Source organism: Corvus kubaryi, unplaced genomic scaffold (assembly GCF_017639235.1).
Source record: "Corvus kubaryi isolate FWS band 111438036 unplaced genomic scaffold, C.kubaryi_AGA036_p1.0 split2-37374, whole genome shotgun sequence".
NCBI classification, from domain to species: domain Eukaryota; kingdom Metazoa; phylum Chordata; class Aves; order Passeriformes; family Corvidae; genus Corvus; species Corvus kubaryi.
Window position 1 is genome coordinate 3,163,573 of NW_024582082.1, and position 27,068 is coordinate 3,190,640.

Here is a 27,068-nt window from a genome sequence, read left to right on the forward strand (position 1 = left end):
ATCGAACACAGATAGGAGGCCGCTCCATCCTCCCATTGGTTGGGGGGGGAGGGGAGGAAGGGGAAACTGGTAGAATAATTTTGCTCTGTGGTACAATGTTCACCACAAGGCTGGGACACGTACCTATAGAGCGCTAAGCTCAAGAGTTTCACTAAACTGAGAATGATTAAATTAAAAAGGGGAAAGTTACTTAAAAGAATGTGGAAACTGCAGGATTCCAGGAAATTTAAAAGGAAACATAAAAATCAACCAACGTTGTACCAAGGTCAGCCATTAAATTACATCTCCCACACCAGGATGTGATGGAGGAGTGTCACAGGGAATAGCCCATGTCCGTGCTCAGAGCGAGCCCCAGACCTGTAACTCACCTACACAAATGCCCTTTCAAAACATGCAGAGAAAGCCACTGCACAGCTCAGAACCCCAGTGACACAGGCACACGTATTTCATAGTGGATGGAAAGGAAACACACAGGATTCTGCAATTGCTCCTTGGCTTCCCATGCACAGACCATAAACCCAGGATACTTTATCCGATCGAACACAGATAGGAGGGTGTCAATGCCTGCTATTTATCTGCTGGCTTCACACCTGGCCTGCATGCCATGAAAGGAAAATGCTTAAGGCTGCAACCTTTACAAAGTACTTGAAATTCTCATTAAACAAAAACATTTGAGACAAAACTGCTATGTACGGATTTGCTGCTGAGGGTTTCCCAAAGGAAAAGGGCTCAGCAGGATTTCTGTGACTCAATTTCAAGTTTTCTTCATGGCTTCTCTTTGCACACTAAACACTCGCTCCACCTCCGCTTAGTTAAATAACAAAAAAATTCATAGTAAAAAAGTTTCTTCCATTTGTAGTCACAGCATTTCTCTGTAAATTGAGTGGAAATTACAGATAATTCGGAAGTCCTGAGGTCTTTTTTTTTAGGTGGCATATTTTGTTTTAAATAATGCTTCTATTAAGAGATTTATCATCTGATGGCTAAAAGCACATCAGGCTGCTCATAGATTCACATCCATTTGCAAGCAGAGATGTGATAGCTGTATGGTGAATTAATACAGAAATAAACCCCACAAACTTTCCCTTATAGAAATGTGAAGATTTTAATAAAATGGGGGCTCTGTCCCCATCCCAGGCAGGGGAGTGACCGTCCTGAAGCCCAAGAGGGAGAGACTTTGCCCAAAGGACCCACAAACAAAGAGCTTGGCAACAACATTGTTCTTTCGAAATGGTCTAAACACAATGCATCTATTTAAATTAGAAGTCACTGAGTTCCTTTGAAGAGCTCTGTGTCTATTTCTGACCAGAACTTGCATTAGTTTCCAAATTACTGTGCTCTCAGTTCATCTTGTCATCTACGCTGTGCCATATGAACATACAAGGGTATCAGCCACAGAGAAACACCTGTGTGCACGAGGCTCTTTCCTCCATGTCTGTACACTGACCTCCTCACCAGCACATTTACTAACCTGCCCTTATTTTGGCTACCTCCAGCCACTGCAAGTTACAAATTACCTGCTAGAATTCAATCACAAACTGGTGTACTTTAAGAACATCCTGTTGAAATTGCTTTAAGTCTGAAAGTTTTACTTGCTGGCTTTGAGGATCGTTTCAGTCCCTGTTAAATAATGATCACCCTCAGGCATGACACTTCTGCCGTGGATAGCCAAACATTTGTATCATTTTACCACGCTGGAAAACAGTGACTTTCACTCCACAGACACTCCAAGGAAAATACAGGAACCACACCCCACAAAGTTTAACATAATTAGCTGAATACTATCTGGCATTGTACAAAGGACATTTACCTTGCTCCAGGACTCCCAGAACTGTGACCACGGCCAGCAGGTCTATCTGATCTCTCATGCTCCTGACTGTGGAGGCAAACCCCAACCTGATGCGATGGGTACAGCCGTCCCAATCCTATCTCCCCACCACCACCAAATTCCACAGAGCTGCCTCTGTTTCCTCCTGAGTTTCCTCCACCCACACCTTAACTCACCTTAACTCTCTCCACACCACGTGGTTTTCCAAAGCAGCCACCCACGAGAAAATACCTATTCCAGCCAAGTGCCTTTAGCTGAACAATGGGGAAGAATTTTGCATGAGCAAACTATGAAATTCTCCTAATAACATTTACAGATTTTATACCATGATTGAATTATATGCTGCCAGCAATGGAAAGATGATGGAATTCTTTCCAGCCCTTTTGTTGCTAGTTTTAATGAGCTCTGAAGCGTCTCAATTATGTGCAAGGTTGTAAAAATTATTAACAAGCATTTACAAATTAATGACTTGACCTTCTGCTCTTATTTCAAGTAGTGGAGTTGACCATGAAAGATTTGATACACTCCAGCTGAAGTAACTTAATTCTGTTATCAGATTCTGTAATTTTAGAAGAACATTCAGATACTTTATCCTACTCATTACTACTCTAAGTTTACCAAAGAGGAGGTCTTTTCTAGCACCCACTCACCCTTAGTAGTTTTCTAATGTTTTAAAGCAACACAAACCTTTTCCTGGCGAACATACAAAATAGAAGTTCTCAGTTCTGAAGGCAGCAGATGATGTAGAAACATACAGACCCTGAGAAATGTTACACTGACATCAGAGTTATAACTGTAAAATATAAAATTTGAAAACCAATGTTTTAGCCCTGAGTAACTTTTCTTCCTGCTCCACAAAAGTAAAACAGGCATCAGTTCAAAAAGTTACCTTATGTTTTTGAGCAACTTTATACACAAGACTACTGTGACTTTAAAATTTTTGAAATCAAAGAGGAGGAAGGTTTTCTCTTAATTTTGGTGCTGAGCCATTGCACTTCTCTCTGTTCAGTCACACACACAAACCCTCACTACAGAATTTGTGCACATACCAGACCTATAGTTTCTCCCAAGTGGGACACAGCAAGTTTTTTTTCTGGTTTGGCTCTTCATCACTTCAAAACCTCATTGTGACAGCTCATCAAGTTGAAAACTTCAGTTAATGAATCAAATATCCAATGTTACACTTTTTATAAATAACCACATATGTAGAACAGCAAAACCACTCCCTGTCTCTAAAAAACACTCATATGATGTAACTTCAGACTCTCCAAGGTGCAGCAGGCTCAGACTAAAATAGAACTAAAACCTAAAAATTAACCTTAACCGAACCTATTGGTGACCAAAGATTGCATCTGGGGTGTCCAATATAAAAGTCAGAGGGGAAATGTCACCAGGGGTCTTCTTACACCATATTTCAACAAACAATTCAGGCTTGAGAAAGCATTTCCATTACAGATTTCCATTACTCTCAGGAAAAACACTGACATCAAGAAAAAAATAATCAAAATAGGTTCTTAGCAAAGGTTCATCACAAGCTGCCACTGACTCTAAAATCTTTGGAAAACCACACGTCATTCCAGTGGGGGATGGTTTGGAAAATTTCTGTTTCACTCAACAATAACTAAAATGCAGCATTTTCAATGGGACAATAAAGCAAGAATTAATGTAATTTCACAGTTCCCAATGGGCAAAAAGCAGCTGATTCTGGTACTGCTGCTTATTATTACATTTGGTTCTTTATAAGCTTCTGAAGTTACAGGTCTCCTCCTCTCCCAAACAGAACACAAAACTTGTAGAGTAGGAATACACTAAAAATACACTCTGGTAAGTCAGGATGCTGTGAGGAAACCAGGAGGCTGAGCTGGGGCTGCAAATACAGCTAGACAAAGACAGCAACTCCAAGGCTTGGAGAATGATCCATCAATGTCAGAAGCTGGCTATGGGACTTCACCAGCCTTAAGCCAAAATATCCAGACACATTGCTGCCAGTGCTTTGTTCCTTGTTCAGAAACATCAGCTCCTGCTTGCAGCACGTGTCCCATGTCTCAGCTGGATTCCTGTGTGTGCCATGTGCCTGCATCAGACAAGTCTTGAGGAAATCAGTGTGAACCTTTAAAGGCTGTTATTCTGAGGGAACTGGCACATTTTTGGAACTCTATAGTTTGCACATGTGAGGTCTCAGTAGTTAACATCTTTTTCACTACTAACAACCACCTCTGCAGTTGAATTGCCCAGCTTAAGGCCTACAACTGCATTCCAGAAAAAACCAAAAGCCTGAAAGAAGTGGGAGTAGCATAAAGCTTAATTTTCAAAGTTAAGTTTTCTAAGGCCCTTTTATCCAGTTCTGGCCTGTTTAAATGGACTTTCTGAAACTGTAAGAATTGGTAAGACACAGCAGCAGAATGAGAGCCTTAGTATTAGGCTGAGCAAAAATTGTGTGTTGGGATGAAGGGAAGGAACCATCTCGCTAGGGATGACAATGCTGAACTCTGCTCAGCTCACGCAAATGTATAAAGTCACACCATGTATATTTAATACACTAGCAAAATATTTATTTTATAATGATAAAACAGAAGTGAAGGATTTCTTTTTGGTGTGCACCAGTAATTGTAGTAAAAGAATAAGGGGATTAATGGACTCTTTATACATTTCAATGACAAAAATTCATAAAGGTTAGCATCAAATTCAACTGTTCTCCATTTACAAGCATAAAACTTACCATAATACCCCCCAAACACATATATAAAGAATTATAGTTTTAAAATCTATAAAAAGTAAAAAATATACAGTCAGAAGATCTAACTCTTATTCAAATCTTTAATATAAAATTGTAAACATTTATTTACACAAAGGAAATGTGTATAACAAAATTTTGAGCACCCTTTTCAATTGGATCGTGGTTTTTGGAAGGCAGTGGATGTTGCACAGTGACACTCTCACCTTGCCTGCCCAACCAAAACCGCAGTTCATAAATAAAGCCATGGGCGGCCGGCTGGGTTCAGTTCAGGGGAGATTGGTTTTATTGCTCTGAAGCTGCAGCAAATGGAAAGCCCGAGTGCAGACACAGACAGTGACACGTTACAGGGCATGAGGGCAGAGCCCAGCCCTGCCCATGCACCCATGTACATCAAAACCATATTTTCATTTCCATTGAACTGTTCCAACCTTGTTCCAGTGGCACCGCATTCCCAAGGGTCCCACAGCGTTCTGTGCACAGGGACCAAAGCCAGAGCCAAGGGCTGTTGGATCCTGTTCACACATGGAGACCAATGGGCATTGTAAGCCAGTTTGTCTAGAATCACACTTAATTTTACTCCAACAGTACCATGAAAAGGCCCTGTCATCAAACCCAGATACCTTCCTGAACAAACCCTCTGGTCAAGCAGAGCAATATCCACCTTAGCTTCCAGAAACAGTGGAGGAAAGAGCACACCTGCGTTTTCCTGGACATTTCGCTGGATTGCCTTTTTGGTAGTAATAATGCAAACAGCAGATGTTCTTGTCCTCCAGTTAAGAAATCACAACTGGATGGATCATATTTTGACTTATTCAGAACAAAGTCTGTGCAAAATCTACTGGAAAACAGAGCAGATTTCACCACAACCTAAACAGGGAGAAAGAAAAGCTGAATCCTACCACCCTGTTATTTCTGTCAAGTGTTTGTAAGGGGGAGAAAAAAACCAGTGACATGGAAGGATGCCACTTGAAATTGAGGTCCCAAGCACCCCCAACAGGAAGGGAAGGCACACTGGTGCAAAGTTAACCCTTAAAATTAAAAATACAGCAAACACTCCTTCCCCTGCCATTGCTAGTTTATATCTATACTCTTCTAATGACACTTACCTTGGACCAGTTTTTGGTTTAACTTAATAGTAAACCAAGCTCACTAGCTCTTTTCTTAGATTGCCAGTATAAGAAAAGCTAGCATCAGTTATTTGCATCTCAACTACTTATTCTAGAAAATATCAGAAGTGTCAACAACCAAAGTCACCAACACCTTCATCTTCCCATCCAAAAACAATCTTTATGTTATCTTTTCAAAAGCTCTATGAGGGATTAGGCCTGCTTCAGTGAAGTTTTATCCACTGTTCAAAGGTGGGATCCACTGATCAATGCACATCTTTCATCAACAGTTCAATATGATAGAACAGCAAATCTGATCAACAGAGTGGAATTCATCCACACTAGTTAAGTGTGCTGGACAAACCATGTTCCATGCATATTTGGAAAGGGTTAAAGTATTAGTGTTAAAAAAGCAGTTTTCAAAAGTGCAAATTGTCTCATAAAGGAGCTGCAGATACAGTAAAATATTTTCCTTCTTTGAAACCAATGATATCATTCACTTCCCTTCACCCCCTCTGGAAAAAATCCTCTCTCACAATTCTGCAATGCAGAAAACTCCTGAAGAAGCCAGTCTGTGTTGAAGGAAATTGCTTTGAAATCACTATGCTGGGTTTGGTTACAAAGTTTAGAGGAGTTTTCCAAGAAAGTGGATTTAGAAAGGGAAGAGGTATTTGTGCATTTAAAACAAAAGCTTTCAACTTTATTTTCATTTTAAAATAAACGTTAAGGCAAGGTGGTTTGTTGGTGGATAAGGGATTTTTTTGGTAGAGAGTAAGGACTTCGGAACACTGACTGTTCGTTCCCATTGTGGTTCTTGTTGTCCTTTCTGGGACCAACCCCAACATATGGATAAGAGGTCTCCTTGGGCTGAGCTGAAGAACCAGCATCTGCTTCAAGGGATATTAAAAAAGTAAATCCACCAGTCTATAGAAAGATTATCAAACTTGTAACCCAGTATTAAAAAACCAAAGCATTTAAAGGGGGAGACTTCCACATTGGAGCAACCCTGATAAAAGTATTCTCCCTGGCTTCCTGTGCTATTATTGCTAATAAGGACTTTCCACCTCCCAGCCAAATTCTTTTTTCCTCATTTTCATCCTGAAGTGACAAAGTCTTGTGCTCATTGCTAACTTCGGGGGATGAACTGATCTCGAAGGTTAGTTTTACTTTTTACAACAAAGAAAACTAGATGAGCTGTCATGAAGCAAAGCCTTCATTTAAATACAACTACCTTTGGAAATAAGTTATGAAGAAACAGGCGCAAAGTAAATGGCTTTACAATTCACGTTAAACCTACTATAGTTTAAAAGTTCTCCCGTAAGAAATTCCCCCTTTAAACACAACAAGGTACAAGCCAGGAACTGTGCCTCTCTACAACAGAGTGCAAACTGCAGCTTAAAAGACTACAATCTATGAAGATGACTATCTAGACTAACTGGCCAGGTTTTAATACTTTCTCTCAACTATTACCAGCATCTAGAAATATTTACTGTGAAATATCACTTGCTTACTGAGAGTACAGGCACATGCTTCAGCAATGGGGAAAAGAAACAGTTCCAAACATTTTGCAAGCATACTCAGGTGCATACAGCCTCTTCTCAAATAAAAAGTCAGAAGTTTGATGGACACTACTATAACAGCATATCAAGCTATGAGCAAATAATTATTGCAAGTAATAGCTGCAGACTAAGCCCTAAACACAATTTGTGCAACTATTTGCGTTCTTTCTGCACTATTTCTGTGGAATTTTTGTTTTGTTTTTAAATAATTAAAAAAATTTAGTCTTAGAACACTGCAAGTGAAATTTCTGGAAGGCTGGCTAGGACACAGTATTTTTTGACCTGTTCAAGTGTGCGACTCCTCAGAGACCGCAGACAAAGCACACTCCTCCTGCAGACCTGCTTGGTGCGCCGTGACCACGTGTCAACACTTGCTGAGAAGCAGCTCCAGTCTTTTTCCCAACCATTTACCTCTAATGCCTGCAAGTCTCCTCAATGCCACAGGTTTTTTGGTCCAACAGTTGTTTATATCTCATGAAATAATTAAAAAAAGTAGAACCCCCGCCCCCAGCCCCATTTTAATGAGTTCCTAACAACTCATCCAAATCGTTCATCCACTCCTCTGAAGTCCTGTTTTTCAGCAAAGAGTCTATCAGATCTGTGTCACCAGTTAAGTTCTGAAGTCCATTATTGCCTGACTGGCTGCTGTAGGCGAAAGGCAGCTCCTGGCTAGTCGTCCTCACAGGGTACCCTTGGCTACAGTGCAGGTTTCCTCTGTTGGGAATTTGCTGATTTGGGTTCTGGTTGAAAGCATTCAGGTCTGGAACAGTCTGGTTCATGCCAGGCAAGACTTGCTGTGAGGGTACCTGCTGCTGTGCGGGTGGGTTTGTCCGCGGCTGCGCTCCCAAAGACGACGACAACATCTGCCCAGAGACAGCAGCATTCATCGAGGTCATGGGCCTGCTGGTGCTTAGGCTTACCTGAGGCATTCCCTGGGCAAACTGCTGGTTGGACATCTTTAGATGTGTTTGCTGCATGTGGAAAGAGGAGTTGGCAGTAAATGGTCCTAAGCCACTGTTTGCTTGTGTCTGGTTGTTAATATTAGGGATACCTTGGTGTTGCCAAGATGGATTTTGAGCCCCCATAGCAGCTGGTACTCTTGCCATCTGTGGCTTAGATAAGGTTGGATTCAGTGCACCTTTATTGTGCTGCTGAGAAATACTTGAGTTTGGTAAGGTGTTCTGCCCATAGCCAGTAGGAACAGCAGCGCCCTGGCCCAAGCTGCCCTGTCTCTGCATCGGTGTCTGTCCATTGGCACTCGGAGTCGCGTGCTGGGGAACCATCTGGGTCATGCCAGATGCCAGGTTGTACAACCCCCCGCGCTGCATGTTCTGCATGCTGGGGTACTGAGACACCCCCCGGTCCTGCTGACTGGAGCCCGACTGGAGTGGAGCAACAGGAGTGTGGCCGGGTCCCATCTGAATCATGTTCTGGCTCTGAGGAAACATCCGCGGACTACCGGAGCTGGACTGTCCTAAATTACTGACCCCAGGCATGGCTGAAGATGACCCTGAAATACGAAGAAATATTTTGTACATTAAATACCTCACGTTCATCCAGAGCCAAGCCAGGCTTGTAGGCACAGTAACCCAGAAAGGAGGTGCAGCTACATTAGTGTAAACTGACCTCTGCAAGCAACACACAGAAAGCAGAGGTTTAATTACAGAGTGTCAACTGTTGCTCCAGTTAGCACCTCCACCTTGATCTCAAACACAGATATGCCAACATCCTAAAAAAATCTGAATACCACTTCTAAGAGTTCAGTATCATTAATTAAAAAAAAAATTATGACTTTAAAGGCAGGACTCTGATATTTCTTTGTGAACAAAGGTTACCACATATACTTTGAAGTGCGTGCACAATTTACTAAGCTGTTAAAAAATACCTCTAACTGCACACACATACACACAGTGTCAGTCATTCCATGCATACACAGTGCATCTCTTATCAGACAACTGTAGGATTGCCAGTTTGGCATTTTCCCAATTCCAGGAATATCTTTTATTTATCTAATACAGAAATATCTAATTCAGAAATTTTTCGTCAAGTATCTTTTGGATTTCCACAGTGAAATATTCACTATGTCAATATGCAATGCTGATAACCAAGCAAGGTGATTTGGAAAAATGTCTTCTCAGTAAACCAAATACGGTCCTTTGTTTTTGCAAATTCTGAGTTAAAAAGTTTCTTCCTGTAGAAGAAACAGCCCCCTACTTGAAGCAAAAATAGCAGAACAGTTCTGTAAAGTTTGCATGTAACACCCTCCACACTCCTTACAGCTGACCAGGGGAAACCTACCTACACAATTTCTCTACTTTCAAAACAAAAAGCTGCAGAATTTTTTCATGTTTTATGATAGCTAAGGAGTACTGGCTCTCCATTATTATTATATTTGAATAAAAACCAAATTATCAAAAACAAATTAAAATAGAATTCAAATTAGATTGAATTCATTATCAACAAAGCACATCATAAAAAGATCAGTGTTGGGGGAATGGATGGGTGGGGGAAGAGTCTTACTATAAAAATATTTACAATGAAAAGATAGTACACATATCAGGATTTAAGGTGCAAAAAATAGTTACAATCATCATTACATGGAAAAAATAATTTTAATAATACTGATGTCCATTATAGCAAAACCTACTCTATTTCTAATAGCTGTATGCCTATCTCTGTAGAAAAGTGGTAAGAGAAAGAAATATTTCAGTGCAATATTTGAAGGATGCTACTGGTCCCTCTGTTAGCACACAATCCTGTTGTATTGGTATCAAGTTCTTTCAGTTAAGTAACAAAACCCAGTTGTAACTGCACTTGACACTTGCACAGGCATGAACGCTGCCAGGGTGAAGGTATTACATTTCCATTTGCATCCTTCTCCTTCAGTATTTATTTCTGAAGGAACATGGAGAGTAAGGAAACAAAACAAAGGGAATTAGCACTATTCTTGTACTCTAGGTTTATGAAAAAAAGGCAAGTGACTTCTTGATGCCCCATCAATTAACAGCTTTTAAAGTAAGAAGATGAGTTTTTACTGCTTTCTAGTTCTTCCACATTTTTGAAGCTATTCCAGATCAACAGTTACAACATTTTTTATCAGAGTTAATACACTACAGACATACTAAGGTGCTTCTCATACAAAAAAATCCCATGAAGGACACTTAACATGTAACGAAGAGAATTCAAACTGCATTCCCTTTTAAAGGTAGCAGGGATAAGAACGTTAGAGACTTTTAAACTCATCCTAGAGATGAGAGAAATAATACACGACTTATTTTTCTTTAATGAGGGCCTGTGATAGATACAGGCAGTAGTGACGTCAGGCTTCAGAAAAAAACCCTCTGAATCCTAATATATCAAAGACAGAGAGAATTTCCAACCTGCACAACGAAATAGTAGTATAAAAAAGGCCTGTAGAACAATAAAGGTACTGAAGAATTTTACTCATTTCCCAAACAACACTAAGAAACAGAAGCTTAAGTTGTCCCAAATACCTGTGACCAGGGAAGCTGTTTGCAACTGAATCAGAGTATAGGTTAAGAGCTTTCAAGGCAGAGTGACGTGTAGTAAATTAATTAAAAGCTATCCAATCCAGGAAATTTGAAGACACCTTGTTTTTTACTCCTGATATTTTTTCTGCTATTATTTCAACTGCCACGTTTACTCACCTGTGAACTGTCCAACCTGTTGCTGGTATGGATTCTGTGGTTGATCCTGGTACTGGGGAGGAGGCCGTGTCAGATGCCGCTGCAGCTGCTGCTCCTGCTGCTGCCGCTGTTTCTCCTAAGAAAGGTCCAATGCAAGACAATTTGAAAACTAATCAAGCTTTTTCCAAGGGCTATCTTGGATAAAAACAAGCTGTCTGCATATTTCTATGCACAGCTGGTAATCAAAGGGGCTTCTGCAGCCCTAAAGTCACTTCAGGCTTTGTTCTCAAGGCTCAAACACAGTCAATTTACTTTGATGAGTGACAAGACCAGGATCTCAGAGACAACAGCATGCACTACAAGAGTTACTGCAGTGCATGTCTGAAGCCTTTCAAACTTCGAAAATCTGAGATGTTAGTGGCCTAATCAGTAACATAATCAACGGGTACTTTTAGCAACACTTTAAAGACAAAAAGAAGTACAGGTACAAAAAGAGCAAAAGTGAGTGTATAAAAATAATAACATTTACTTTTTTGGTCTTTATTTCCAATGTATTTTAGATGCCTTTTTAGAAACCAGTAAAAGTGCAAGTCAGAAATATAAAAAAAATTACACAGAAATACAAAAACCGAACATGTAAATATTTTCTAATCCTGTCTGCAAATATGAAAAAATATACACAAATCCATATTATCATAGATCACAGGTTTTCCTACAAGATTATGGAAAACTGCAGAACTAAGTCCATAATACAAGTCATACAATTTTGCAACCATTGTTTCAAATCGCTTTCTTAACAACACACTGATCAACTAAAACAAACCCTACTCATGACACAAAATAATTGTGCCTCTTTAAAAGCACATTTTAAAGAGCACAGAAATTTATGATCAAGCCATTTGAAAAATAAACCAAACGAATTTTCTACTAGGAAACTTTAGGGAAAATTGAAATTTAAAATCTTGAGGGGAGTGTAGATGTAGTGATAGTACACTCAGATCTTGACAGTCTTAAGAGCCAATAGGCTGCTTTTACAACACGAAATGTATCAGGCACAGCATTTCTGTCTCTTCTTACTCAGATACCTTCAGCGAGACTGAAATTCTGAGAAAGGCCCATAGTGATACAATGCACAACCACCTACTTATCCAAAAAGTTACACCGAGCACAGCAGGGGACAGAAATTCCCTTCCAAGAGTGTTGGGGCAAAGACACTTTAAACAAGAGACTGGTGCAATGTAACAAATAGCAGATACACATCTCTACCACCCTTCCCGAATGTCTCCAGCTGCGAAGCTGTTGAGACATGCACAGGAATGAAGAGGGCAGGCCGCTTGACAGAGGACCTGCTGCTTGCAGGACCAGTCAGACCTGAAAGAGGCTGACCACGGAAGCCAACAAGAGATGCCATAGCTCTGAGAGAAACCAAGAACTGCAGAACCTGGCTTGCGGAAAAAAAGTAAAAAATATGCAGAATACCAAGTGAAAAGACAAATTTATAGTGGCAAGGAATGGCACTGAAGCTACCTGAAACTACAAACCTCCAAAGTAGACATCAACAAGTTCAGAAATCTTTTTGTAAAACTGCATCCAGTATCATGTGTATCCAAAGAAATAAACATCAAATCAGAATGCTAACAAGACCTAGCTTGACTGGGCAGTACAGGGCCAATAAATGTGGCAAATGCAGTATCTAAAACTGTTCAGCTCCAAAGCAAGGCTGCTCCTTATTCGGGACCAGAGTCCCAGCATCACTATACACAAATGGAAATTACAGAAGTTAGTTGTAGTTACCATTACTAGGACATGAATGAAATATTTTCATAATACTGATATTTACTGCAGCAACATGTGCTGGCAAAGCAGAAGCAAACAGATAGGAAAAAAAATATTTCAATGCTGTGTTTGAGATATGCTACTTATCATCTCCCCACTGTTCAGAGATATCTAACACCTGTTAGGTCCATTATTGTCCTAAGGAAACCTACTGGGCCACAGCTCTAAGAGCTCTAACAAAGCTCTAATAACCACCATCCACCAGACATGCAAAATCACAAGCAGGAGGTCACACCCTGTATTTCCTTTCTCCCCACCTGCTCTCAAAGAATACCTGTTTGTTAACATTTTGGGAGAGTAATGATTACTCATTTCTGACATTTGATATTAACATACAAGTTACCAAAGACTGATTGATTTACTAAAAAGTACTCTAAGCTCACAGATCACATAACTCATGGAGAAACGTGATTTTATTGATGATTTGGGCATTCTCTGTCTTTCGGTCTTTGATAATGTAATTCCCCCACAGTATTCCCTTAGTCCAAATTGTTTTAACTCAAATATCAAAAACAGATCTTTACCACACTCAAACACTGACAACCACATTACTATGTTTTGTCTACACTGGCTCCAGAACTGAAGGGGCTTTTGTGTCACCTCTGTTGAGACCTCAATTTTAACTGGATGTCTCCAGGTGATAAAAGAGCCATTGGCTAGGACCTGGCACAGCCACAGCTCCACAGTCCTGCAGATTCTACTACAACCTTCCCCCGCAAAATGAGCTTTCATATATTTTCTGTTCAGAGGAGACTGTATCATTTCCTTCTTAAAGCTTCTGATGGGCAGCTGATTCAGGGAGACCTTAGAGCACTTTTCAGTACCTAAAGGGGGATTACAAGAAGGCTGGAGGGGGAAGGTGTCTCAAAAGTGATAGAGCAAGGGGGAATGACCTCTATTTGAAGAAGGTTAGGTTCAGATCAGGTGTTAGGAAGAAATTATTTACTGTGAGTGTGGTGAGGCATTGGAACAGGTTGCCTAGAGAAGCTGAGGCTGCCCCATCCCTGGAAATGCTTCAAGGCCAGGTTGGATGGGGCTTGGAGCAACCTGGTCTAGTGGAAGATGCCCCTGCCCATGGCAGAGATGTTGGAACTGAGATGATTTTTGAGGTCCTTCCCAAGCAAACCATTCTCTGATTCTAAAACATCAAAAGCTATTTTATGCACCAAAGCAAAGCAGCACAAATTAAAAAAACAGATAGCTGGCTGCTCTCACCTGTTCTGCCAGCAAATGCTGCTGCCTCTGTTCCATTAGGAATTGCTGCTGCTTCTGTTGCTCCATGAGCAGATGCTTTTGTTGCTGCTCTCTCTGCTTCTGCTGGTCCATCAGCATTTGGTGTTGCTTCATCACTGCTGCTTGCTGCTGATAAGCTGGGTTGCTGTGGTTACCTGCCATGGAGACGTTTGGAGCCTGGGCACCCACCCCAGGGCCTGGGACAGAAACAGGAACACGAGGAACAGTAGGAGCAGGGTTCTGATCCTGCAGAACACAGGAAAAGCAAAAAAACTTACAGAAATGCAGTAACTTTTTCACTTGTGAAGCTTCTTATGGAAGCTCAGCTAATTAAAGACAACCAAACACCCATCTATACAGTGCCAGACACAGAACTGCCAGTTTGGAGCTGGGGTCAGAAGCTCCACAACATTTAGGAAGAGAGGCTTTAACTTCAGTCTCAAAGTACTTCCCAAACTCCAGCTCAAACAGGTGAGTATAGCTCTGTGTGCTCCTTTTCAGGCAGTTACAAACAGCACTTCACACACCCCAGCTTTAGTTTACTTTGGTAGCAGCTTTTCAAACACTACATTTTCTATTTTCATTATATGAAACATTTATTTAAATCCTGCCTCTTCTGTCAACATTTAATACTGCAAGTGTTTATGTCTCCCACCCTAAAGTTGCTTTCTTTTAGTATCAGAGAATTTACTATTTGCAGGTGAAGGGGAGAAGGCTTCCACTGGTCAAAATGGGTCTTAAAGTATTTTTCCAGCAGCCCAACCATCACCATACTCCACAGACAAAAATACTACTAAAGATAAGTCTGATAGTATTCGTTTTTCTTAAGTCTGCATTTTTTGGCATTTTGAGACTGGAACTTGGGATAAGCAAAAATAACATGTAACAACTATCATTCAAGATCCGATACTGCCCTCTTAGTACCAGCAAATCCCTTTGAAATTTGACAGCTTTCATCATTAGAAAGCACAGTTCAGCCTCATCTCTAATTGCACAAACAAATGTTATGTTCAAGTTAAGAATTTAGCTAATGGGTTTGGCTGTTGGTTCTCACTTTGCAGTTTCACAAGGAATCATGGACCAAATAGAAGGAATGCTGTGCTAAGTTGTTCTGTGTGCAAGTTTTTGAGAAATTCTCCAGAAGCTTTCATCAGTATTTCTGTTAGTTCAGTGCAAGTGTGGCAGTGTAGATGCAAGGTCACCCTCATTGTTTTTCAGTGAGGGGGAGATGCGACACACACAGTCGTCTCTACCCTTCTTCTTCCATCAAAATGCTGTTAGACAGTTACTTCTGCCAGCTTTCAAAGAGATTCTTTTTTTTTTTGTGCTTTATGAAGCAAACATTGATCTCAAATTTTTATTTGTACACCGGTGTGGTCTTTATCACAGACTATTGAGAGCCTTTTCACAGGTTTTTTGTTTTGTTGAGGGAAACATGACTAGAGCTGGATCTCAAACAGCTTTTGCTGGAGGAGCTTTAATCCTTGTAACAAATACCTTTTTTTTAACAAGCCCTCTCGTATGTGCATTGCAGGTACATGTTACAGAATCCCAATGAGTCTATACTTCCACCCACTACATAAATTTTCACCTGCAGCACACCTGTAGTAACAGTTATATACAAGGCAAAGGAGCACCACCTGGAATTTTCTGTTACAGAAAAACCTGAAGCATATGCTTCAAGCAAACAAACATTACTATTATTCATTCTTAATGATGTATTTCTCTCCTATGCCATGTTTCCCCAATGCCCAGAGACTTAGCCAATAAAAATCCTTAGAACTGAAAGGTGCCAAGGAACACCCAAGAAATGAGGAATGCAGCCCCCACTTCCACCTCTCTGCAAAAGTAGGTCTTTTTATAGTAAGCCAACTCTGACACAAGTAGGGACTAAAAACAAGGTAAAGAAATCAAAGCTTCTTTGAGAACACTGTTTAACACTACCGTTTTATATGAGTTATTTTAGTCAAAAGTTTACAAAGCATCTATTTATCTTTTTAAGCAGAGGCTTCTGTGAAGCATGACATAATTTGTTGCCCACAAAGTATATTAAGCTGGAAATCACACGTTACATGACCTAGAACCCAAAATTAAAAACTGTCCCCAGTGGAAAAAAGACCTTATGATTCTTGTCTCAGCTTATTGTATACAGAAATTTTCTCTTTAAAATCAATGAAAACACTTGAAACTACACCAAGGAATCTGTACTCCAGCCTTACCTACCCAACAACCTTAAATCTGCTACTGAACAAAGGTAATTCAGGACATTCACCTGACCATGTGGCAGTCGGTAGGCAATGTTTCCAGACTTGGGTTTCAACAGGATCATCCCATTTTGGTCATCACTCACGTGGGATAGTGGTGGCTGCTGGCGCTGCTGGAGGTATGCCAGCATGGGAGTCTTGTTCTGCCCAGGCACTGCCACCCCCTGCTCACACGCTGCTTTGTAATGGGAAAGAGGTTTGGTGTTCCCATAGTCCAGCATAGAGCCTTGACTATTCACAGGGTTCTGGTTCAAGCTGTTTTGCTGATGACCCAAAATGTTCACATGGTAGTTGCCTCCAGCCCTCGGTGAGCTTTTATTTCCCAAATTAGGCATCATGAGTTTCTGATTGTTGAAGTCTGGCTGATAAACCGATGGGCTAGTGGGATTTTCCATGGTATATGGGACAGCCAGTGGACTATGGGAAGACCCAGACTGTTGCCACGTAGACATCTGATTTGTTTGGTGGACTTGTGAAGCTTGTTGCTGGTTCTGCAACATCTGATCTCTCTTCTGCTTGGCAGCAATCTGCTGAAGTTGATGAGCAGAAGACATTTCTTTGGCACTTCCTGCACACTTCCCAGGTAACAACACAGGCCTCTGGACATTCTGAGAGTGGTTTGATGCCTGCATCATGGGCTGATTAGGATTTTCAGTCATTGACTGACTGGAAGATGGGAACATAGCCTGGGAAGTACCAACTGTTGTAGAAGCAGCACTTACAGGTACAGAAGCAGCACCAATAAATGCTGAACCTGAAGAAGTGGCTCTAACCTGGGGAGATCCCAGCTGTTCTTGTTCAAAGGGTGCTGGGGAAAACTCAGTCTTTATGTTAATATCTTGTGGCAATGGAGTCTGTGCAGCTGAATTTGAAGAATCTGCATCTTTTTTGTCTTCAAAGTCATCACTGAAGAGATCCTTCATGTCTTCATCGGGCACTGATCTATTGAGCTCCTCAATAAGTTCCTTCCATTCTTGCTCATTTAGGTTAAGATCAGGCATCAAATTATTCTGAGATATAGAACCTCCTGCTACAGGATTCATACAGGGAAGCTCATCTACGGGCTCCTGCTTCAGCTCTTTGTTCAAACTCAGAGGAAATGAGTCATCTGCATCACCACCTCCATTCATCTGCAGGCTGGAATCTGGAAGACACTTCTTGTTGATGCCATCGAGCCCCATCGGATGTTTCCCATTAAGTTGTAAGGTATCTCCAGTGCCAGATTTCTTGTCAAGATGATGGAGTGGAGACACAGGGGGTATTCCATTGGAAGAACCACTCACTCCAAGACCATCATCACGACGCAGTTTCTTGGACACAGAAAACACATCGCCATAGCCATTCTGCTGGTCTCCGTTCTGAGGGGAAGCAGCACTGTCAAGCTTTCTTTTCACAGTCTCATGGAGCTGCTGAAAAACAAAAGGAATATTTTACTTATGTAGTTCTATGTTACATAGATCTGGATTTTTATCTCGTACCAGAACATTGTCTAGCTCTGAATAAAACACTTCAGAAAAAAATCAAAGATTGTATCTTTGTTCTGGTAACATTTTGTTTTACAAGTCAGCACATGAGATGACTTCCTCACTATAACCTCTTAGGGAAAATTTTCAAAAAACATGTACTACTTCAAAGAGAGAAGTAGTGTGATTTTCAGACAAAACTAAAGGTGCCATATACTCTGACAACAACAAAAAGTTGAGAAATGGCTGTGAACTGGAATACGTTATGGTTTTTCCTATTCAAAATGAAAAAAATATTGAAGAATGTTAAGAATCAAATTTTAGATGAGAATAAAACCCCATATTTTATTTGATCTATGTACAGACACTGTGTAATTGTTCCATGAGACTGTTTTATAAAGCAGTCTCACATTTAAATATTTAGAAAAAACAAGTGATTCTCTTGTGATAACTTTTAGAGAACAACTGTGTATATAAATTTTGTAAACAATCACACTTTTGGCACTGAAGCAAAACCAATTTGTCACTTAGCGACCATTGCTTCACACTTGTGGAAAATGCAATTCAGAGTTCAGCCAGTTCTATTACAGCAGAGCAAGTTCATTCTTTTCCTCCTTTCTGCTGAAGTATTTTCCAGCTGCTCTGACCACCAGAGCCCCAAGCAGCTCCACAGTTGGCCTCTCACAGATGGTGAAGGCACAGATTCTTTTTCTCGTGGTGCCACCTAGAAGCGACCAGCAGCTACAGCAGCAGCTTCACAGCCACAGCCTGAGCACCTTTGTTCCCTGTTTTTCTCCTTCCTGCCAGCATTCTTGCAAATATAAAGTTCTTTCTATTGACCTCAAAAGCATCTGAAAACAGAATTCCTGCGCACATCAAAGGTGACTATAAACTTTTCCTTCCCTCGGGTGCATTCTATTAAAAAAATTGAGCTTTGCTGGTGCTGGAACACTCCACCAACGCAGACAAACCTGTAGGGCAGAGACACTGCTCCGACAGCGCAGGGAACTTAAAGAGGGAGCTGCCATCAGCTCCCGACCCGGGTGAGACACCGTGGTACATCTCAGCAAGACACACGACAGGAATCCCCACCAAGAGCTACCCATCTGAGGCATGGGGTCGCTGAACAACAGCCCTCTCAGATGGCAGGAAAGCAGCTCATTAAACAAACCTCAAGACAAGTATGGTTCTTTTCATATTACCTGCAGTCTTCATAAGGCAGTCCACTAACCCCTGGGGAAAGCTGTCTCATCCAAGGAAAAATGGGAAACCTCAAGATCTCAGCATTCAAGCAAGAGGTTGTATGTAGGGCCAGCATAAATTATCAGAAGAATTTTACACACTTGCCTGGGCAACAGCATTCTTTGATTTACAGACAGAAGGACTGGTTCACAGTTAATAGTTGTTTTGTTTTTTTTTTTAACAGTCTACAGTTAGCTGCTCTTTGGGGGAAAACAACCTCAGACCATCTGTTTAATTCCTGCACAGGTAACAGCAAAAAATCCCCATTATTTGTTTAATGCTTGCATAGGTAAGAGCTAAGTCGTATTTTTATCTGTGGGACAGCCTCCAGCTTCCCCAGAGACTGTGATCTTCTAGATGGCTCATGGAAATAGCAGCAGAGTAGCAAGATCAGCAGAAGACTGAGTAGGATGAGGTGAGGTGTACATTTGGAGAGGAGGCTGGAACTTGAAATCTCTTAAGTTAAACATTAGGTCTTCAGCTTAGAGTAGCAGCTCTCTAGTGAACTTTTCAAATACCAACTTGAAAAAATAGTGGAAATTTACTTTTTTGCAAAAAGGCAAAACAACAGAGGGCAAAGAAGCTCAACTCCATCACAACATTTGGCTTTCAGCAAGTTTCCAGTTGTTTACTTAATATCCACCAGGAAAACTGAAGCTCAAGGTGGATGAGTAACTTGCCCAAGGTTATATGATGAGTCAAATTACTCAAAGTTTGGGAATGGGTCCTCCTTAATTCTAAATAGTTAGGGAAAAAACCCACTCCCTGAAAACTTACATAAAAGTAATAATTTAGTTTTGTGAGCTACATTCACTGCAGTCTAGAAAAAGATACAGACCCCTAATATCCAGCACAGGAACTCTCATATCTCTATGGGTTTTAACAGTCATAACACTCAGATATCTGACCCTTGGAGACATTTTGACTGTAAGTTGCTCGAGACAAAATCCTCCTTTCACCTAAAACTGTATTCCTCTGGCAAAAAAAAAGGGAGATTAAGTTCCTCCCCAGTTTGTCTGTGTCTATCCAAATAATCTGGTCTGAGGGGGAAAATAACAAGCTGCATGTGAGATACAAGTCAGACTGCAAGCAATCTACATATCAAGCTGCTCCAACAGAGTTCTCAAGGCAAGAAAAACCTGTTCTCTTCTGCCAAAACTCAGGGGAAAAACCAACCAACACACGGATGAAGTAAAGCATAGCTTGCTACTCACTAAGAAAACCCCTTCAGCTTTCATTTTCTTGTTCATTACCATCCTGTAAGGCACAGTGGTCCTCTGGTACGCTGTCCATGGTTTCCCAAGCAGAATCAATCAATTCTATTTATAACACTGAGCCAATAATTTCCACTGTCACAAGATCAGATACAGTAGTGTATTCTCATTTTCTCAGCGTATTCAATTTTCCAACAAAAGATGAACTTCTGAGATCACTGCTATCTAGCGATGCCTAAAAATATTACCCCAAAAGCATTTATTTGAAGTATTTATATCACTGTAGGAGCAATGCAAGGCAGGGGATGTGAGCAGGCCTCCGTCCTTTGGCCCAGGACAGGACACAGAGTTTGTCAAAGAGCCACTGAGGGGCCACAGGCTGCACCTCCTCCACATCACATCACCTGAGCTGCATTTTATTCACGTGAGCAGAACACACAGTCCTCAATGTGGTCATAAACACTTCCTTGGCAGGAGCACACATGCCCAACTGTGGATTCCTCATGCACAGAACACAAGCTGACAAAACCCAGGTGCCATCCATGACAACAAAAGGTGTCCAACACAGCAGCCTCTGGCCATATAACTCACACACTGACAAGGACACAGGCCCGCAGTGCCAGAGATGGATGCACGCCCAGGCAAATGACAAGGCTGCCAGCAGAAAACAGACAGCACACAAAGCATTTTGATATATTCAATCTCTGTCTAAAACCCACCAGTTTTACCACAATGATGCTCAGCCCTACTGTAGTCTCACTGCAGGGGCAAATTGCCTGACTTTGTAAAAGCTGTCCAAAACCTACTACTGAAGCCCAACAAGAAACCAGAAAAGCTTCAAATTGCTCTATCTATTGCTTGTCTGTTAGCACTGGCCGAGTTCAAAACTTCAGAGGCCAGGGCAGTGCTCTCTTATTGCCTTGGTGGGAAGGGGCATGAATCACTGACCAAAACAGTGGTACAAAGTTGTTCTGATTGGTTTTGTTGGTTTTTTGGTTCAGGTTTGTTTGTTTGTTTGGTGTTGGCTATTTTTCTGTGGACTCAATACCTGAAACTAGATTTAGATAATCATCTGAAACCAGTGACATTTCAATGCGTTAGAACTTAACAAGCATGAAAGTTTAGCTCACATTGTTTGCTTGAAAGCAAGAAATCCTTTACCAGTCAGGACTGTTAAACTGAGGACAGTCAGCTAAAGTCCTTTTGCAAAAATCCACTACTTTGCTATACTTTGCGTCCTGTAACTGAAGACAGTAAATATATCTACATAAAAATACAAACTGCATGCAGGTTTCATTTTAAAAAAAAACAAACCACCTAGTGAACATGACAGAGAAGAAACTTCTTAAAAATCTGGTACTCATACTGTGCCTTTCAGGCTCTGTATAATGTTCTTACTTAGTTTTTTAAAGCATCTGTTATAGAGATTTAAACATTCTTACAGGATTCAGTAGAGCTTCAATTTTTTGTATTTTACTTCAAATTAGTTTACCATTTCAATATCAGAATTAAGTCTATAAAGACTTGTCCTGATCTGCCAGCAAGAGAAACATAATGCTGGACATTTTCAAAGAAGAAATGCTATATCAGCCTATAAGCATAATAAAAAACTAGCTCAAATACGGCTCCTAGCATTCTCATCTAGAAGAGGAAACCAAATCAGAATACATCCATTTTTCTGCCATGGAAGTGGCAGTATTGCAGCACAGATAAGCTCCCATGAACCAGAGTTCACAGTAGGTCCTCTATAGACACTGACTCTCCTCCCCTGCCTCGCCAAGGACAGGAGCAACAAAGATGACAACTGCTTAAGCTGGAATAACAGTGCAAATACCAGACAGTAGTGTATGAATTTTGGATAGAAAACATAACATTTTGAGTACACACAACAGTAAGAACTCTCCATTTACTGTGCATCTACCCACAGCTTCCAAAGATGCATTCCCCCTGCAAGGAAAGCATTTTATTACCCAATGTGTTCCTGCATTCCACTGTGCTGTCAGAACCAAACTGCTGGACTCATTTTAATTTTTACTTTAATTCCAGCAGACTTTTGTATTTGGGTGACTGCCTGCTGGAGCAAAGAAGGGCTGTGGATAGGCATGTCTATAAATATCTCAAGCCTGCATTAGTCACAAGGGGCAGCTTCTGCTACAGGAATTGTTCTGCTGAATCAAAAAAACTCCTGTGCCTTCAGCTGCAATGCCAGATCCTCCACCTCACTTGAACTTAAACAGCAGCCACAGCAGCTCAGTCACTCCCAGATCCTTACAACTTAGGAAGCATCACTGCATATCTAACTAATCTGGTAAGGGAAATGTTTCAAACATAAAACAATACCTCACAGAGAATTAAAAGGAGACAAAGAAAAACCTGTCTGAGTTGTTGGGCAACAAACTATCAGACTTGTCAGCAAAAACAAACAATGGTGGCAAGACTACACTGCACCATAGCTATATATAAATAACATGCAAATAATTTGCTATTTTTGTGGTAAAACATAATTTCACAATTTAACACCCCTATACCACAGCTTACACAAAAATGAGGTCTTTCGAACTGTTAGAGTACCAGCCTGAGCTTCGTTAGAGGAATGTCATTAATGCTTGTCAGTACACTCTGGGCAATCTATTCCCCTTAATTTATTACTTTAGGTCTTTCAACCAAGAAACACTGCATTGCTCTCCTCGGATTTAAATTTCATTTTAAACTTTTTACTTGGTGCCTTTGCTTAATTTAGAATTTAACTAATATTAATGTAAAACATCTATCACTCCCAAATAAATGCTGCTCTTCAGCTTTAACACAAAGCATTCTCAAGACAGGCCACTGACTAGACCTTCAGTGCTCATTCCAGAAATACTGTTTGTGGTTTTGTGGCAGTCCTAGACAAAGCAAGCTCTCTGCACAACAACTGCTCTCAGGTGGGGAAAAAAAACCCAGTAAGAAACAGGGAGCAGCTCTCCTTCCAAGACACCACATCATAAAACAAGGAGATGAAAATCCAGATCTTGCCATTCTCCTCACTCACGTCAGTGAAATGCCTTTGGTTCAGCTGAGCCATACACTGCCTTACAGTCTACCACAGATATATAAGGAAGTCAACCTTTCTCCTGTAGAGAATTTAAACAGCATTATTAGATGAACTTTCATGTATCAGAACCTGGCAGAGAAAAATTGTTCTAGGATACAAGCTCTGTCTCTTCCCAGCTTCCTTGTTTCTCAAAAATGTAAGATTAACAGAGCAAACACATTATCCAAATATCAAGCATCTTCTACTTTGAACACAGCCTTAATAGTGTCATATTAAACAACAGAAATGGGAAATGGATGTCAACATTTGGATTTCCCATTAAATAATGGTCTAGAAGTTTTTTAAAAGTAGAAAGCTAGAAGGTTTTTCAACGTTTTTCTCAAAGGAAGGACAGGCCTACATGACACACAAAAACTCCAAGGTACTTCTGTATCAATACTGTATTCTCTCAGTTTCCATAGCTCAAATTGGAAGAGAAAATATCTGATTTTGTCCACGTGACAAATCATACAAGACACTAAGGAGGAAGTGGCGGTGCCACCCTGTTCCCTGTGACTACTGTGGATTTACAGAAGGTGCTCTGCAGCACAGCACCTGGCAGTGCCCACACTGTCCACACTTGTGGCAATGCAGCTTCATGTCCTACTACTACAAGCCCTCTGATGCTAGATCAAGAAGCCTTCACCTTTACACGAACTGCTCTCTCATTCAGGGACCAAAATAAATGCTTCACTAATGTTCAACACAAAGTACCAATTTCCAAGAGTAGATTCATATGCAGATTCACAGAAAAATCTGGATTGTTACAGCAGCAACAGCTGATATAATGCACGTTGCACTGAGCTAGCAGCATTCTTTGGAAAGGAATGTGTTCAGGATGTTTTAACACAAGATAATTTTGGTGTTCATCCAAACTTCATTGAACATTGGAAATCAAGCTCATGTCCTTCTCATTCAAAGCACATGCTCGGTCTTGATAATGGCAACATGATGGGTAGAGGTAAAATGCCAACCTAGAGAGGGACCTTCTGGGCCACGGGAATTAAATTAGCAGCAGAAGTGATGTTGTTGTTGTTGTGTTTTTTTCCAAGACTTGAATTACTAAGCAAACCAACTTTACACCCCAGTAACGAGGCGATGAATCAGCAGCTGCAATTAAGCTCACAGTCATGGATCCTAGGAAGGAAACAGCAGGCCAGCCCGAGGAAGAGTCATTCATACACTAAAACCCTCTTCTGTTGTGCAAATTGGCCACTGGCAGCAGCTTCCTGTACAAGGGCTTCCCAGATGTGCAGTGCACTTCAGAACCTGCTGCTGTTGAGAGCCTTCATTATAATGGATGCTAATTAGATCAAATCCACATCCAAAGTGATTTAAGAGAAACAACACCAATGAATTAGAATCATCTTTCTTTTAGAAGATCAATATGAAGTCGTGTGGTGGCAGTTTAAGCAACAGGATTTGACATGCTAAAGAGCCCTGACTGTAATGAAAATACACATTATTAAGGGGTAGAGCCCCATATGCAAAAAGCCTCAGAGCCCAGCAGGAAATAAACAGAATCTCCCACCAAGTCTTTAGATAATAAAAAACAAGTTTGAGTAATTTTTGTTTTGACACAAGTTTAGATTCAAGATCAGTCTGCTAAACAACAGCTAACTGTAAAGTTTTGCAGAATCAATGTCAGGAATGCACGAGGTTTCCTCTCTTCCTCAAGCACCCTTCTGTAGCAGCCCTCTGAAGTGCTCTAACTGGGTCACAAGGACCTCAGTCTTCTCAACAGTCAGCAAGTCCTCGAGTCTCATAGGTGTATTAGCAAGAACAGAAGTAATTCAGTTAAGTAACGCTTTCAGTTTATCTTGTAAATACTACAAACTGCACCCAGGCTGTCTAGTGCTGGTCACAGTAAGAATGACATTGATACACCCGGTGTTTCAGTATTTCACATCATGCCCTGGACACTCGAGTATACAATAAGCTCTATCGTGTTTCTATTTTAATAACAATAAATGAGGTCCAAGACAGAGAGATGTATATCCTCCTTCCTTTCTAATCCAATCAAATACACAGAGCAACTTAAAAATACGACTTATTCCATATATTGACCTGAAGATGTCTTAGGCTAATCCAGTGTCCCCTTTTAAAGACGCTCAGAGAGGTACTGAATCATTTTCATGCAGGCCACCATTTAAAAATACCTGGTTTTAAGGCAGACAGGTATTAGGACAGGCAGCCTTTAAGAGGTTATCCTACTAACCTACATTACTGACACATTAGCACACAGCAGTATATTTAAAGGGCCTAGAATAAGTTAAGCAACAGCTATCTAGATATACAAACAGGGCTGTGTGAATATGTCCCGACAACCAGAAATGCTAGAGAAGCCAGAGAAACATTAAGATTTTGAGCTAAGCCAGTTTTTAATGGGTGGAGTGGGATTCTCATAGTGTTCACACCCACTAGAGTGAGTGGCAAACAAGCAGCTGCCTTGCCACTGAAATTCTTTCCAATATGTACCAAAATTAACAGACACATTATTTGTCTTAAAACTTCCCCCTCAGTAATAAGCATATCCTTATCAAATGACTCCACAAAACCCTGAAAACCCAAATTAAAGACTTAAGCAAACAAAAATCCAAAGGCACCGCAGTATTAATGCCCTTCTGACAGTTTCTGCAGGGGCATTTTAGGTGAATTAGCCAGAAATATAACTCACAAAATATTCTGAATTATTTAAGCATCAATAGAAATCCTGCCACTATCCCTACCCCCCCACGCCACAGTTTTTATATACTCTTCCAGCATGCAGAGGTGACGAGCGAAAACAAAACAGCCCTTATCGGCTGCGAAGTTGTAACAGAGCGGACAGGGTACTCTCCAAAGCAGCCCCAACCCCAGCCCTCGCACCGCAGGCCACCACACCAGCCGCGAGAGCTTGTTTTCCTTCCCCTATCCAGCTCCAGACGAGAGGTCCCGGTACCAGCCGGGCACGACCGCCGGTCCCTCCCCGGCCCCAGCACCCGGCCCCGGGCGGCGCTTACCGCGATCAGGGCGCTGCTGCGGCCGTGCTGCTGCTCTCCGCTCGCCGCCTCACCGTCCAGCCCGTTGGCTCCGCTCCTCTCGGCGCTCCCCGCGGCGGCGGCGGGCGGAGGGGGTGCGGGTGGCGGCGGCGCCGGGGGCGGCTGCCGGTGCTTGCCGGCCCGCTTGGCCTTGGCCTGCAGGCAGCGCTGGTGCAGGGCGAAGGTTTGCTGGCGCTCCAGCTCCAGGCGCTCCGGAGACACGGCCTGGTAGCGGGACTCGCAGGCGCTGTGGTGCCGCCGGCAGAGCTCGATGCGCCGGCGGAGCCGCTCCATCACCGCGCTGTGCCGCGGCACCACGAACTCCGCCATGGGGCAGGGGGGCAGCACCATGGGCCGGGCGGCGAAGGGGCGGCCGCCGCCGCTCACCGGCTGCTCGCTCCGGCGCCCGCCATGGCGGGGCCTCCGCCGCCCCTCCCGTCGGCCTTACCTGCGCTGCCCGCCGGGATCGCCCCGGGTCCTCCCCCCGCCCGGCCCGGCGCCCGCTCCGCTCCCCCCCGCCCCACTTCCTCCTTCTGCCCTGAACCCGATGCCGCTACGCTGCCCCCCTCTCCCTCAGCCCTGCCCGCCCCGCGGGGCCTGGCGGAGCCCGCCGCGCTTCCTCCGCCGCCGCCCTCAGGCGCGGGCCGGCCCGGACCCCCGGCCCCCCATTGTTGTCCGCGCCGCCGCCATCTTGAAATTGTTTTTCCCCTCCAGAGCCGAGTTGAGAATAAATGGGCGGAGCTTCCTGGGTGGGGGGCTACGTCACGGCGCGCGGCGCGTCACGAGCCGTGACCGACACCCCTCCCGACCAATAGAAGGGCGCGGAGGCGCGAATTAAGCGGCGGG

At 42.1% G+C, this 27,068-nt stretch overlaps 2 protein-coding genes across 3 annotated transcripts in view; both read right to left on the bottom strand.

Annotated features, from left to right (window-relative positions):
- LOC121658042 (leukotriene C4 synthase-like) overlaps nt 1–4,074 on the bottom strand; it is a 10,877-nt gene extending 6,803 nt beyond the window's left edge. Inside the window, exon 1 of the mRNA XM_042014425.1 lies at nt 1,811–4,074. Within this exon, the coding sequence (XP_041870359.1) occupies nt 1,811–1,868 (58 nt within the window). The 5' untranslated portion in view covers nt 1,869–4,074. The remainder of the gene's footprint in view (nt 1–1,810) is intronic.
- A 280-nt stretch (nt 4,075–4,354) lies between these two features.
- LOC121658039 (mastermind-like protein 1) lies at nt 4,355–26,841 on the bottom strand. Of its 2 annotated transcripts, none has more exons than XM_042014419.1 (5): nt 26,205–26,841; nt 16,219–17,616; nt 13,929–14,192; nt 10,899–11,013; nt 4,355–8,740 (listed from the first exon to the last, which is right to left on the bottom strand). In XM_042014419.1, exons 1-5 carry the CDS (start codon nt 26,571–26,573, stop codon nt 7,749–7,751), a joined length of 3,138 nt encoding a protein of 1,045 aa, XP_041870353.1. In that variant the 5' UTR covers nt 26,574–26,841; the 3' UTR covers nt 4,355–7,748. The 2 variants fall into 2 exon arrangements, with proteins under 2 accessions (XP_041870353.1, XP_041870352.1); XM_042014418.1 differs by having other exon boundaries at nt 16,219–17,619; nt 26,205–26,839.
- Nucleotides 26,842–27,068: the final 227 nt, after the last annotated feature.

Coding starts and splice junctions, on each gene's coding strand:
- LOC121658039 (XM_042014418.1), bottom strand. CDS start 26,573: ATGGTGCTGCCCCCCTGCCCCATGGCGGAGTTCGTGGTGCCGCGGCAC. Junction 17,620..26,204: donor GCAGCAGCGCCCTGATCGCG/GTAAGCGCCGCC, acceptor TTTGTTTTTCAG/CAGCTCCATGAGACTGTGAA. Junction 8,741..10,898: donor ACAGGTTGGACAGTTCACAG/GTGAGTAAACGT, acceptor TTCGTATTTCAG/GGTCATCTTCAGCCATGCCT.